At 44.0% G+C, this 15,692-nt stretch overlaps 1 protein-coding gene across 1 annotated transcript in view; it reads right to left on the bottom strand.

The window, feature by feature from the left end:
- CELF4 (CUGBP Elav-like family member 4) overlaps positions 1-15,692 on the bottom strand; it is a 1,498,022-nt gene that overhangs the window by 124,604 nt on the left and 1,357,726 nt on the right. The window contains exon 9 of the mRNA XM_029581031.1: positions 478-543. Coding sequence (XP_029436891.1) covers positions 478-543 — 66 coding nt within the window. The remainder of the gene's footprint in view (positions 1-477; positions 544-15,692) is intronic.

Below are 15,692 nucleotides of genomic sequence, written 5' to 3'. Positions count from 1 at the left end.
CTTTCATTTTGTCACTCATTTTTAAGATACCTTAGAAGCTGTAATTTCATGTATTGGACCAAGAGGAATGTATACACAGATGTTATTGTATATTTCTATGACCTTGCCAGTTCCTTCTTCAGATGTCTCTGTGTCAGTTACAGAGGCAACATCGGCAGAATGGATCTGTGAGGCCTCAAAAACTAATGTACAATAACATCTACAGTAATATATTTTGTTGGTCCAACAAAAGACATCACAACCTCCAAAGTAACCTTTTTTTTTTTTTCTTCCGGGAACCAATACAGCAAACAACAGTCTAATCAACCATTCCGATATGGTATGGCGTGACTGGGACAAGATTAGAGGAGCTTGGATTGGCTACTGGTTGAAAATGAAGATATGAGCTAAGTTTTTCTATGGCTGTAACAGTAGCGGGGGGGTGGGGGGGGGGAGGTGGAAGTTAAAGATTTATTAAGAGAAAGTGTGAATACTGACGACCTGCATACTGCTGCACTCCTGCGTAGGCTTGCTGTAGGGGATCCGCTGCAGTCGGGCTCTGTGCTGTAAAGAAAGAACAGACAAAAAAAGAGAACGTCAAAAGGCATCAAGCTACTGGAAAAGGAAAGGGTTTTCCAATGGAGGCAAAACAGGATAACAGACCTTTGGTACATCTGGCTCACCATCATACATTTACAATAGATAATGCATACAATCCTTTTTATAGGAACAGCCCGGGGCAAAATGACCCACCCACCCCCTTTAAATAGGTGGCGATGCTGCTAGAACTGAAAAGATTTCGTATGAATTGAATAAACCCTAGGGCTTCCCACTTCTGGCTTGGATTGGATGGGGTAGGAAATGACCAGAGTCAATTCCGACTTGCTCAGCCATAGCACTGTCCATGTAAAAGTACTCAGCAGCATCTTGAGGTTGTCCCCATTGACTTCATTACTGTCTATGTCCACCACCTTCTAGATGACATTAGACAAAACCATATTCTTATGTTGGGAATTAATTCCATATGAAGAATAAACATATTAGTAACAAAGTAATACAGGAGCTATCATAAGAACATGAGATAGTAGAAGAGTAGCCTAGTGGTTAGAGCAGTGGGCTATCAATGAAGAGATTAGGGTTCATGTCTCACTGTTGCTCCTTGTGACCTTGGGCAAGTCACTTTACCCTCCATTGTCTCAGGTACAAACTTAGGCCTAGATTTATCAAAAAGCAGTAAATATCACATGTGATATAAATGGGGGTGTGTTTTATGGTAATAGCCTATTTATCACAATGTGTGTTATCTTAGCACTTCACATAGGTATTACTGCAAATTGCATTCACTTATGGAGAGAGAGAGAGAGAGAGAGAGAGAGAGAGAGAGAGAGAGAGAGAGAGAGAGAGAGAGAGAGAGAGAGAGACTGACTATCTACAAGCCCTTGTAGTAGTTAGCTATTTATGCTACTATAGGAGGCCCACCTAGTAACTCGAGGTGAGGTTTAGGTAGTAGTGTAGGGGTTAGGGGCCACTTTTACATGCAGAGTGAGAAGTACGATCAGAACAGTACACTCTTGTGAAGATTTGATGCCCTTTGGAGTGAGGAAATTCACACAAAGATGAGCTTTGTCCAATGTTCTCTCAACTTAGTTTGATGTTACCCAGGTAGAGAGTCCATCAAGCTAGGTTGAGAGAACACTGGCAACTATGTCCCTGGATTGTGAAATTGCCATGCTGGGCTTGTGACTTGGTGATTGTGCACAGCTTAGGGATAAGTTTATATAACGCGGAGCCATTCACCAAACGACCGCTGTGCCAATTCCACAAGTGGTCTGGCTCTTAAGAGATTGGTGCAGGAGGCGCTAGGGACCTCAGCATCTGTTCTGGTGAGGAGGCTATCCTCTTCAAAAAGGTACTGAGGGTCTGCACCCCTACTGTCAGACCCCTCATATCCGCCCGAATGCCTTGCACATTCTGAAGGTTCCTTACCAGAATAGACCCTTCAGCAGATGCAAAGCTAGGATGTGTTACTACTGCTCATGCTACTATTTTGGAGCTAGTACACATATGCCGTGCTGTAGAGATACACACCAGAGGCAGTCCCTGTTCACTGGAGCTTACAGTCTAGCCAAGAAAAACACACATGACAAATAAGTCTATGGGAAGTGTATTTATTGTCGAGACGTATTTAGGATTTAAAGGCAGTTTCTAAAAGGTGAAATTTTAAGCTGGATTTGAGTATGGCCAGAGAGGAGGCATGACGCACGAACTTGGGAAGTCTATTCCAGGCATATGGCACAGCAAGGTGGAAAGCGTGGAGTCGGGAGGCAGCAGTGGAGGAGAAGGGCGAGGATAAGCGTGACTTTCTCCATGTACAGAGTTCATGAGGAATGAGGAAAGGAGAGAGAAAAGAAGACAGGCAAAGAGGAGCTGAGAGTGACTGCATTTATAGGCAAGAGAAGATGGATAGAGAGTCGGTGTACTAAGAGAAGAGCGCTGTACTGGGTCTGATGCTCCAAAATGAGCTGGGCCTGCTGGGAGAAACTCTTCAACAGGCTCCAGAATTACAACTGGAGTCAACTTTTTTGCACCTCTCCCTTTGGCAAAATGGAGAGGGGTCCTACAGGGAAACATACAGAGGGAGGTAAGAAAAAAAAAAGGGAGACAAAGTCCAAAAGAGGTGGCAGATGAGGACTATGGGGCAGCTCGTCCTAAAGAGGAGGGTGAGGAGGAAGGAACAGGGGAGGTGGTCTTGGAGATAATGGTATCTGAAGAATATATGTGTCTGTTAAGTCCCCTAGCTGCAGGAAGTCTTAGGTGATATTCACTAGGTTCATAAAGAGGTGAAGAGAGGCAAATGAATATTGCTGGTTAGCCATTATTGGAGAATCTCGTACGTTAAAAATCTCTCTAGAAACTTGTCTGCATCTTCCCATCGACGGCTCTTCTGTGATTGGTCAGCAGAGGCTTTCTACTGCCGCACACTGTAACTGTCCTGACCAGAGGCCACAAAGCGCCATATTGTGATAGGGTCCCTGCACCTCACGTCCCCGCGGTGAGAGAGAGGGGGCAAGTGTGCGCAGAAAAAGTGTAAGAAGTGCGCGTGCTGTTAGCAGCCTCCGCCCAAAAGAAGGGAGCGGAAGGTAGGAGGAGGTGTAAGGCTTTGAAGAAAGAGAGGTGAGCTAGGAGAGAGATTGTAAAGCAGGGTTGAGGATAAACTCCATATTCATAAAAGAAGTGATCAAGATGCTGTCTCTGTAATGGGAGGTGTTTTCAGCAGCAAGGCTGTTTGAGGTGTGTGCTGTACGACAGTCACATACCCAGAGGCCTAACACCATCAGTCTTAGGGACGTGCATTCATTTGAAACAAATGGGTAATCTGAAACAGAAAAGACCAAAACAAATGGACGAGGGCTCAAAGATAACAACAATTTTTTGTTTACATTTATTTTTGGCTCCATTAAAGTCTGTGGGGCAAGCAAAACTGCAGGGTTTCCCCCCCCCCCTACTCAAACCAGAGTTGAAGTCAGGATGCGAAGAGATGGGACAAAGAAGGAGCAGAACCAATCAATCAAGAAGCAATCCCAGCTGGCACACATTCATGGATTGACAATGACTGAAACTGAAAGGAAATCTAGCCCCCTAAACACAATCATCATTTTCAAGTGTTTCTTTCTTGGATTTAAGAACGAGAGTAGTTTGTTTCTGTAGCTCTATGTATTTCAGAGTGAAAAAAAAACTATAAAAAAATAATTTACTTAGGAAAGAGAAAAGTAGGGTACTATGCTTAGGTTGTTGCCCGTTCTCAATGTGTCATAGGAGACAATCTTCTCTCTCTCTCTCTCTGTTAGGGTTACAGCATCAACAGTAGTTAAAGGGCTGTGGAGAGACACAGTGTCCTACTGTCTCCAGCAAATAGGAGAGATCTGGGTTGTTTTGTCACTCTGACTGGAAGATATACCGTACTGTAACCTCGTCTCCCTCAGCGTTTGTGGAAGCACACAGTCTGTGATTTGTTTCACAAGAAAAGTGGCTGCTGTGTCTGTGTCCACACTACTGGGTGATTTGCAACACTAAAGACCCCCAGCAAGTCATTAGTCGTCTGTATAATTGTATCGCACCATTGCCGATGCCTACAGAATCAAAGGGCAGATATGGTGGCACGAATGGGAGAGGAAAGGATCTAAGGAGAAAGACTATTCCTGCACAGAGAACTAATGCCAGCACAAGCAGCACAGATGAGATTAGTCATCATACCAGAAGTCCCCCAACCAAGGTAAAGAGAGGTCGTTTTAGAAGGGAGAAAGCAATTACAGAGGCAGGGTCAAGCAAAAAGCTGGAAAATCAGTTATCAGATCCCATCAAGAAGTCCACTGTGGTGCAGCAGGGGAAGAAGACGGCAGAGTCACGTACGACTGGGATCAGCAGTGGTAGTTCGGCATCACTAGGAGTGGACAAGCACCACCACTCACTTCTGTTTCCTCCTGAGGACTCTCTACAGAAAGTCTTTAGAGGCAGCAGTGATTCAGATTAGTCATGTCTGGGACTCCCAGAGCCACTGAGCATCTAATAGCATCACAACATATTAAGAAGCTGTCATACTGGGTCAGACCAAAGGTCCATCAGGCCCAGCGTCCTGTTTCCAACAGTGGCCAATCCTGGTCTCAAGTACCTGGCAAGTACCCAAACATTAAATAGATCCCTGATCCCATGCTATTATTGCCTGTATTAAGCAATGGCTATTCCCTAAGGGGCGGATTTTCAAAGGCCCGCGCGCACCGGCGGCCTATTTTGCATAGGCCGCCGGCGCGCGTAAAGCCCTGGGACGCGCGTAGTCCCGGGGCTTCCTGTCGGGGGCGTGTCGGGGGCATGTCGGGGGGGCGTGTCGAGATGACGCGCCGTTTAGGGGGTGGGGCGTTTTGGAGGCGGCGGCGTGGGCGTGGTTTCGGCCCAGGGGCGTTCCGGGGGCGTGGCCGCGGCCTCCAGAACAGCCCCCGGGACCGGACCACGGAGCGGGGCACCCGGCTGACGCGCGCAAAGTTACGCCTGCTGAAAGCAGGCGTAACTTTGCCAACAAAGGTAAGGGGGGGGTTTAGATAGGGCCGGGGGGGTGGGTTAGGTAGGGGGAAGGGAGGGGAAGGTGCGGGGAGGGTGAAGGAAAGTTCCCTCCGAGGCCGCTCCGAAATCGGAGCGGCCTCGGAGGGAACGGAGGCAGGCTGCGCGGCTTGGCGTGCACAGGCTGCCGATTTTGCGCAGCCTTGCGCGCGCCGACCCCAGATTTTATAAGATACGCGCGGCTACGCGCGTATCTTATAAAATCAGGCGTACTTTTGTTCGCGCCTGCTGCGCGAACAAAAGTACGGGCTCACGCAACTTTTTAAAATCTGCCCCTAAGTCTTCTTGATTAATAGCAGTTTATGGACTTCACCTCCAGGAACTGTTCAAACCTTTTTTAAACCCAGCTACACTTACTGCCTTAACCACATCCTCTGGCAATGAATTCCAGAGCTTAATTGTGCATTGAGTGAAAAAGATTTTTCTCTGATTTATTTTAAATGTGCTACTTGCTAACTTCATGGAGTGCCCCCTAGTCTTTGTATTACCAGTTCAAGTCCTGCCACGATTTTATAGACCTCTATCATATCCCCCCTCAGCCGTCTCTTCTCCAAGCTGAACAGCCCTAACCTCTTTAGCAGGTCTTCCCAAACTGTGGATCAGAACCCTAAATGGTATCACAAAATCTTCATTTGGTGTCACAAGTGCCTCAAATGGCAGCACTAGTCTAGTGCCAGCAGCATTAGAGGAGGTGAGGAGTGAGAAGAGATCAGCTAGGGGGTTAGTGAGAAAAGGGTTGGAGGGGAGGAAGAGATGCTGAGAGGTGAGAGAGGAGATGGGGGATGAGAATGTGGAGGTAACAGAGAATAGGATTTATAGGGGATGATAAGATCAGTTGAGAATCAGCTGAGTGGATGTGAAAAAAGCTGAATGGGCAAGGGACATGAGGAGTGTAGAGGGGTGAGAAGGCGTGGTTGTTAATTTGTTGGTTGTCTTCTGGGGTCATGTAAATTTTTTAAGTGCTAGAATGGGGTCACAATGGGTAAAAATTTGGGAAACCATGGGCTCTTTAGCCTTTCCTCATAGGAGACCATTCCATCCCCTTCGTTATTTTGTAATTTAAAGTTTATTAATAGCACTCAAAAGTTGTAACACTGGATAGCAAATAAATCCATGGTAACAAACAATACTATAGTACATTGTAAATGCAATGGAACCATAAAATAAACTTGTAAACAAACGGTGCTGCCTTTTCATTATTTTACCCTGTCCCACACCACCACCACCCGCCATGGTGGTCAGGCATATATTCAGAAGGGATATGCAATGAAGGTAAGGGTCTGAGCCAGGACATCATTATAGACACCCTAAGGATGGGAACATAAAGCAAAAGAAAAGGTGACAGTGTTACATTCCCCCGTTATCCCGATCAGATCTGGCATATAGGTCCTGGGCATAGTCCCTACCAATTAATATATAATCAATTGGTTCCCTTAGACTTCAAATTTGTATAAGGCCTCCATATTTTCTCAAATTTGACCACTGCGTTATTATGTAGAGCAGTAAGCATATTCATATAAAACACCCTATCTAAGCAGGCGAGCACATCATGCCATACGGGTACGGTAGGTCGACAACAGCAAGCTACAATCTCACACCACTAACTGCCGCGACCACCTGCAAAACCCATCACTGGAAAAGCTTTAATCCCACCGTGGTAGGCCAACATAATAAGCACACTTTGGGATCCTTAGGAACCCGGACATCCCTCAGTAGACCAATAAAATCGAGCACTGCATCCCATACCCAGGCACTCCCACCACATGTATTGGAATGTACCCCTCCCCCCACACCTCTTCCAGCACCTGTCCTCCCTTCATTCTTTTGGTTACCTTTCTCTGTACCTTCTCCAGTGCAACTATGTCTTTTTTGAGGTGCGACAACCAGAACTGCACACAGTAGTCTAAGTATGTCTCACCATGCAGTGATACAGAGGCATTAGGGCATTCTCCATTTTAATCACTATTCCCGTCCTAATAATTCCTAAAATTCTGTTTGCTTTTTTGACCACTGTAGCACACTAGGCTGACAATTTCAATGTATTGTCCACTATGGCACCTACATCTTTTTCTTGGGTTGTAGCTCCTAATATGGAACCTAACATCGTGTAATTACAGCAAGATGTATTTTTCCCTATATGCAACACCTTGCATTTTTCCACATTAAATTTCATCTGCCATTTGGATGCCCAGTCTCCAAATCTCGCAAAGTTCTCCTGCAATTTATCACAATCTGCTTGTGATTTAATTATTCTGAATAATTTTGTGTCATCTGCAAATTGGATCACCTAATTTGTCATACCCCTTTCCAGATCATTTATAAATATATTAAAAAGGACTGGTCTAAGTACAGATCCCTTAGGCACTCCACTGTTTACCACTCTCCACTGAGAAAACTATTTAATCCTACTCTCAGTTTCCTTTCTTTTAACCAGTTTGCAATCCACAAAAGGACATCACCTCTTATCCCATGACTTTTTAAATTTTCCTAGAAGCCTCTCATGAGGGAAATTGTCAAACACATTCTGAAAATCCACATCTATCGGCACACCTTTATCCATATGTTTATTAACCCCTTCAAAAAAATGTAAAAGGTTAGTAAGGTAGGACTTCCTTTGGGTAAATCCATACTGGCTGTGTCCCATTAAATCATGTCTATCTATATGTTCTGTGATTTTGTTCTTTAGAATAGTTTCTATGATTACTTTCCGGCCATGAAGTCAGGCTCACCTGTCTGTAGCTTCCTGGATCACCCCTGAAGCTCTTGTTAAATATTGAGGTTATATTGGCTACCATCCAGTCTTTAGGTACAATGGATGATTTTAATGATAGGTTACAAAATATTAGTAATAGATATGACATTTAATTTTTGAATTCTTTTAGAACCCTGGGGTATATACCATCTGGTCTGGGTGATTTGCTACTCTTCAGTTTGTCAATCTGGCTTACTACAACTTCCAGGTTCACCGTGATTTGGTACAGTTCATCTGAATTATCACCCTTGAAAACCGTCTCCAGAATGGGTATCTCCCCAACATCCTCATTATAAACATTAAAACAAAGAATTAATTCAATCTTTCCATGATAGCTTTATCCTCTCTAAGTACCCCTTTAACCTCTCGACCATCTAACAGTCCAACCGACTTCCTCGCAGGCTTCCTGCTTCAGATAAATTGTAAAAAGTTTTTATTATGAGTTTTTGCCTCTGTGGACAACTTCTTTTCAAATTCTCTCTTAGCCTGTCTTATCAATGTTTTACACTTAACTTGCCAATTCTTATTCTTTTTCCTATTTTCTTCAGATGGATATTTCTTGCAATTTTTGAAAGAAGTTATTTTGGCTAAAATAATCTCTTTCACCTCACCTTTTCACCATGCTGGCAAACATTTGGTCTTCCTTCCATCTTTCTTAATATGTGAAATACATCAGGCCTGAACTTCTAGGATGGTATTTTTAAACAATGTCCATACCTGTTGTGCACTCTTAACCTTTGCAGTTGCACCTTTCAGTTTTTTTTCTATTTTCCTCTTTGTATCAAATTCTCCCTTTTGAAAGTTTAGTGCTAGAGCTGTAGATTTACTTATTGGCCCCCTCAGTCATTAATTAAAATTTGATCAAGTTTTGATCACTATAGCCATGCTGCCCCATCACCATTACCTCTCTGACCAAATCCTGCATTCCACTAAGAATTAGATCTAAAATAGTTCCTTCTCTCATTAGTTCCTGAACCAATTGCTATATAAAATAGTCATTTATTCCATCCAGGAACTTTACCTCTCTAACATGTCCTAGTCAATTTTGGGGTAATTGAAATTTCCCATTATTAGTGCATTGCCAAATTAGTTAACTTCCCTAATTTCTTTTAGTATTTCAATATTCATCTTATCATTTTTAGCAGGTGGATGGTAGATACCCCCATTGCTATACTATTCCCCAACTTGCATGGGATTTCTAGCCATAAAGATTTTATTGTGCATTTAGTCTCTTGCAGGATCCTTATCCTGTTGGTCTCTAAGCCATCCCAAAGCGCCACCCCCCACCAATTATGTCTACTTCTTCATTTACTCCTATACACTCTAACTCTCCCATCTTATTTTTTAGACTTCTGGCATTATTTATTTATTTTATTATTTTTATTTAACAGTTTTATATACCGAAATTCTTGTAAAAGGTTACAAATCAGTTCGGTTTACATTGAACAGTAACAGTGCTTCTGAAGAGAGCAATTACATCGAACATTAACAGTGCTTCAGAGGATAGGAATGTCAAGAAACTAAGGGATTCCAATAAATAAAACGAGGCAACTTAATATCATGGCGATATTAAGTCGGAGGTCCCGAAGGTATAAAAAACGTAAAATAAAAAAATAAAAAAATTTGAAGTCGGCCGGTGGCTGTCGGGTCGAAAACCAGACGCTCAATTTTGCTGGCATCCGGTTTCCGAGCCTGTAGCAATCAGCGGGCTCGAGAACCAACGCCGGCAAAATTGAGCGTCAGCTGTCAAACCCGCTGACAGCGGGTTTCCTTTTGGCCCGCCGCTCTTTTGGCCAAAAGGAAGCGCTAGGGATGCGCTAGAGTCCCAATTGCCTCCTTTTGCCCATTTCTACCTCCGGACCTAATTTAAATACTGCATTGCGCACACAGGCGAGTGCTCTCCCGCGGACTTTACTGAATCGGCCTGATAGTAAGAGGCAGGCAGCATCAAAGCTGGTGATACAGTGCATTGGGGAAATTATTACTCTGGGTGACTAGCCCCTGCAGATCGTGGATAACGTGGATTTAAGCAGCTGCTGCACCTCATAGCCCAAAATTACAAAATACCCTTCAGGACAACATTAAGTAGGCAGGCTATTCCACCCCTGTGCATTCAGTGCCATAATTGTATGCAGACACTGCAGGCTAAGTTGTAGCATCCATTTCATCAGGGACATCTAGGTTAGTCATAGTGCGATGCTGATTGTATACTGGTGGCAGGTGTGCCAGGCAGGGCAGGCAGAAGCTCCAGTGGGTGCCAGCCAGCAGGGGACAGGTAGATTGTGCTGCACTCCCAGGTGATAGACAACAGCTATTTATTTATTTATTTTTATTTTATATTCCGCTTTTTGTCACTTCAAAGCCGATTACATTGAGCTATACCTCAGTCAATATCTTAACAGCAATTATAAAGATGATAAAGGGCTGGCAGCTAGACTGGAGAGATGACTATTGTTCCTGATTGTTTTTGTTACAGACGGTGGTGCTAACATGGAAAAAGCAATGGAAAATGGGGCCTACAAGTGGCTTCAGTACTTTACAAACTTACTGTACCTGATAGTAAAGGATGCCCTGGGGATGGATGCCAAGGAATATGACAGCATACTCCTGAAGGAACTGATAGAGAGGTGCAGGGAAAGAGGGGTACTTTCATTGGAGCATGAAGGATGAGGAGCAGCTCTGTGAGAAGCAGGAAGCAGTGGGGGATGCCTCAGCACAGACTTATTCAGGATGTAGGCACCAGATGGGAATTCCACCCATCTAATGCTGCAGAGGTTAGTGGAGAAAGATATCTTTTTGTGACTTGTCTCCAGAAACCGAGATAGGTATGGATTGCCCTCTGGGACATCAGGATTGGCTACATCTCAGTTCCACAATAGCCATCCTGGGTGAGGTCATCCCCCTAGGTCAACATCCTGGAGTTGAAGGATTTACTGGAAGGAGATGCTATTGGCTAGCATGCAGGAATATCAGCACCAGAGGCAGAGGGACAGTGGAAATGCAGTGCAGGAAAGAGCGGGCACCCAATATAGCACTGTCAATAGGAGCAATGCCCTGCCAGCTATAACTTTCTACCCCAAGCTTTCACTGCCACTCCTTCCACTCCCATCATTATAGAATGGGCTTTCCTGACACAGGCCACACTTACAGTGGTAGGCAACATAAATCCCCCTCAGCACAGTCCCCAGCACAACATTTAGTCACACACTGTCTTGCAGAGCACATCAAGGACATGGACACAGATCTGTTGGAATATTGGACACACAAGGCCACAGTCTGGACAGACCTGGCCAAGGTGACTCAGCATTTCCTGCAGCATGCCTAATGAATGGGTATTCTAAATGGCAGGAGACATCATGACCCCACATTGTTCACAACTGGTAGCAGAGTTGGTGGAAACTTGGTCTTCATGAAAAATAACCTCCTTCTGCTTGGTTTCCCTGAATTTCCATGCAAGTGGCAGGAGGACCAAAACATATCTTATAGTGAACCCTCATCAGTATAGGAATTTCAGGTACTGCTCTTTCTTGGATAAAGTCCTTCCTCCAAAACCGTACCTACACAGTCCTCACAGACAATTTTACATCCCCTCCTGTTAATCTCGACTGTGGCGTTCCCCAAGGATCCTCCCTCTCTTCCACCTTATTTAACATTTACATGCTCCCCCTTACAAACCTCCTCTCCAACCTTGGTATCACACATTTCATCTATGCGGATGATGTGCAAATCCTCATCCCTTTCAAAAACTCTGTGCTCACTGCTATCCAAAACTGGAACACCATTCTCGCCTCAATAAACCAGCTCCTCACTGACATGCACCTAGCCCTCAATCCGCAAAAAACTGAGCTCCTCCTCGTCTCCTCTAGACATGCAGCCACACCCACTCTCTCCACCCTCCATTCCCCCGACCTTCTCTCTAACACAAGAAACCTGGGTGTTATACTTGATAACCAACTAACCTTCAAACCATATATCAAATCTATCCTTAGCAGCTGCTATTTCAAACTACAAACCCTCAAAAAACTAAAACCCCTTCTCTACTTTTCCGATTTCCGTACAGTACTCCAATCCATAATTTTTTTGAAAATTGACTACTGTAACGCTCTCCTACTTGGACTCCCTTCTACCCACATCAAACCTCTACAACTCCTCCAAAACGCTACTGCTCGTATCCTCACCAATGTCAATAAGAAAGACCACATCACTCCCACCCTCATTGATCTCCACTGGCTTCCCATTCACTCACGAATTATTTACAAGACCCTCACCCTCATCCACAAAAGTATTACTAACGAACACTACAACTGGCTAAACCCACCCTTCCTCCCTCGTACCTCCACAAGACCCACCCGTGCTTCCCTCCGTGGAACCCTTATCCCCCCCTCCATAAAATCCACTAGACTCATCTCCACCACCAATAGAGCCCTTTCCCTTGCAGGCCCCTCCCTCTGGAACTCTATGCCTCTTGACCTACGCACCGAAACCTCCACACCTACTTTCAAAAAGAAACTCAAAACCTGGCTTTTCCTCCAAGCATACCCCCTTTCCTCATCAGCTCCACCAACTAACATGCTAGCCCAACCCTCATCTCTCTCCCACATCCCCCGTTCAGGTCCTACACCCAATACCCTCCCCCTCTAATGATTCATACAATTTTTGTATATAACAAGTGTACATATTTCTCCCTCGAATCCCAATTCATATCTTATCCCCATGTGTCTGTTTGCACCCTCCCCCTGCCCCCCCATTTGTCTCGACTACCCCCCTCCATCCCTCCCCTAGTTATTTAGTTATTTATTCTGTTACTGCGTTTATGTTATACACCGTTCTCTGTAAAGGCTACGCCTATATATCTTTTGTAGTAAGTTACTTGTAAACCGGCACGATGTGCAAACGGTTGCCGGTATATAAAATTAAATAAATAAATAAATAAATAAATAAATAAACCAATGCCCACACATTTTGCCCTCAGCACCTTGCTGTGTGGTTGCCAGTTGCCACTCTCACCACTGCCTGTTCCTTTCACCCTGCTTCTTTAGTTTCTCCTGGGGTACTTTGGTCCCAAAGCAAAAATATAACGAAAAGAAAAACAAAAAAAAGATGATCCTTCTCCTCCCCTGCCCCTCTCTGGAAGTCTTGAGCCCCTGAAGCCTTCTTTTGTTCCTGTCCAGCTTGCTCCTGCTTCCCTACCAACCATGCCCTAAACCTCTTTTGGTTCAGTACCTTGCTGTTTTGTTGTACTACTCTCGTGGTAAACAGCAGTGACCCTAAACAGGACATGCATCACAAACCTTTCAGGGCTACTGCTATGCACACAGACTGAGTAAAAGTGCAGGCCTAAAGCAATGCAAACATGGAGTTTTGCATTGTGATGATTTTTGGCAACTTTATATGGGACTGCGTTTCACACAGGGGAGAAAAGACTGTGCTTCTTCATATCAGAGAGTTGTCATCACGTCCCAAATAAGAGGAGAGGACTCTAATGATCATATGAGGATATTCCTATGCGTTCGCACCTAGATTACATCATTTGCATGCCACCAATCCTGTGTCTAGAGGAGGTGGCAATATCCAATCTGGATCAATGCTGGACTTTTATGGAACTGAATATGCAATGAGGGTTGATTCTGAGGAAAGGACTCTGGTTTTCCCAGGCAGCGGTTTTTCTCACAGACTATCCAGAAGTTTGGTTTGAGAGCCGTGTAGCCAGAACTGACTGTGCAGGTCACTATAACTGTGACTTGTCAGCTAAGACTGAGTTCTTACTCAGCACAGTTGCTCCATAACATGAATGCAACTGTTTGCCAATTATTCCCTTGAGAGACTTTCGGCCAATTAGTATACCTTATCTTTTTCTGCCGTCATATCTCACAAAGACATCAGTGAGAACTTTTTGGGTTTTATCTGTCATCCACCAAAAGGGGCTTTGTTGGATTAACCCTTGGTGTGACCCTGGACTTGTGTAGCACTATGGAGGATGAGAGCACTAGCTTAATTCCCTTTCAGCTGGGCTAATTTAGTTTGGCAATTGCATAATTCGTAAGTGGAAAGTTGATCTTAAAGATAACATTTATATTCTGCTTATCTTATGTGACATTGCTTGCGCTATAAAACTAAAATTGAAACCTTAACAAAAGCAAAGAAACAAAAGAAATAATTGTACCATTTTAAACCTTGTTTTTCCATATGCTGCTAATAAATTAATTGACTACTTCACAAAAAGGGTCTGTATCTGCTCCCTAAAACTATAAATTTGTATCATGAAATTATTGGTTAAATCTGATAATCTACTGTAAATTTATCCATGTCAGATATTTCCTACACTACCTCTCTCTTGGTTATACTTGGATGTTTTGATTCACCCCTCCCAAAACAAAAAGTTTAAAAAAAGAAACATCTTTTCCCCTCACCCTATCCCTCTTCTGGTTCAGCATCTTGCTGGTTTTATTTATTTATTTATTTATGCAAAAGCTTCTATTTACTCACAGAATACTCTGTGCAGATTTCAACAAACCTATAAAACACAATAAGTAATAAAATAAAATGAATAAGATACATATACTAGATATAAAATAAACTATCATTCAAAAGCTTCACTGAACAGGATTGATTTTAGCTGTCTTCGGAAGTCCTTTACATCTGTTAGGGATCTCAGTTAATCAGAAAGAGAGTTCCACAGTACAGCAGCCACAGAAAAGAAGGCACAAGCTCTTGTTCTCTATAATCGAGCCAAACTATTTGTTGGCATCTTTAATGAAGCTCCGCTTGCCGACCGCAAATTCCGATTTGGTTTGTAACAATCCAATTTATCTTTTAAAATACATCCGTGGTCTGAACACCATAAGCTTATGCACCAAGGTGATCAACTTGAATTTGGATCTCTGCTTCACCGGCAGCCGATGCAGTTCCCACACTGCGGTCTGAATGCGATCGCTCCGACGCCATCCCTTTAGGGCACGGGCGGCAGCAGGCTGGATCGGCTGTAGCGCGTGCAATGGGCTTGTCGGGCAAGTCCACATAAAGGGATCTGCAGTAATCCAGCTGACCTAAAACTAATGCCTGTAAAGCAGTCCTAAACATTTCCTTGGGTAATATCTTTTTAAAGATGTGCTGTTCTGCCACTGTTACCATCCAGCCTGCTCCTGCCCCCCTCCCCTCCCCTCCCCCTCATGCTGTCTTGGGAAACTCCTGCCACTTTTGCTATAGTTTGCCCCTCTCTACACCTTGGGGTGTTTTTTTCCTCTGATGTTGGTACCCCTTGCCCCTCTTTTAATGTCTTGGGATCTTCTTGCACTGTTTGCTGCCCTCACGATGCCCTGCGGGTGCTCTTGCCACTATTGCTGCTGCTTTACCCCTGTCACAGTGACTTGGGCTATTCATGCCATTCTTGGTGCTGATGCTTGTCTGCATGTTTCACTAAATTTAAATAGATAACCCCAATTTTGAAGCACAAAATAAGATACATTGCTTCCCCCATTGACTTTAATGGGAAAACAAATAACTGAATGACCAACAAATAATATGGGCCCGAATGGAATGAAACAAACACCAAGCCCAGCAAACTCAATGAATGAACTGAACCAATAATGTGTCCCACACACATCTCTAATCTGCTTGGAGTGACAGTGCTTATAAGATAGTTTGTCAGAGTAAAAGCTAGACCAGATGTAAGCATCTGTACTTACCCAAAGCAGGGTGCAGTGTGTGTCATTGAGTTTCTGCAGCCATTCCCTGCCCCAAAGCTTCCTGACTTTTTTTCTCAATGTCCTCCAGATCACAGGGATAGAATGCACGCCTGGGTGAAGCTTTGGAAGAAGTTATGACAGGAAGTGGACATCCTAGCTAATTT

The sequence above is a fragment of the Rhinatrema bivittatum genome, chromosome 1, assembly GCF_901001135.1.
Source record: "Rhinatrema bivittatum chromosome 1, aRhiBiv1.1, whole genome shotgun sequence".
NCBI classification, from domain to species: Eukaryota; Metazoa; Chordata; class Amphibia; order Gymnophiona; family Rhinatrematidae; genus Rhinatrema; species Rhinatrema bivittatum.
The sequence above is the reverse complement of the archived record's forward strand: the minus strand, read 5'-3'. Positions and strand labels throughout refer to the sequence as shown.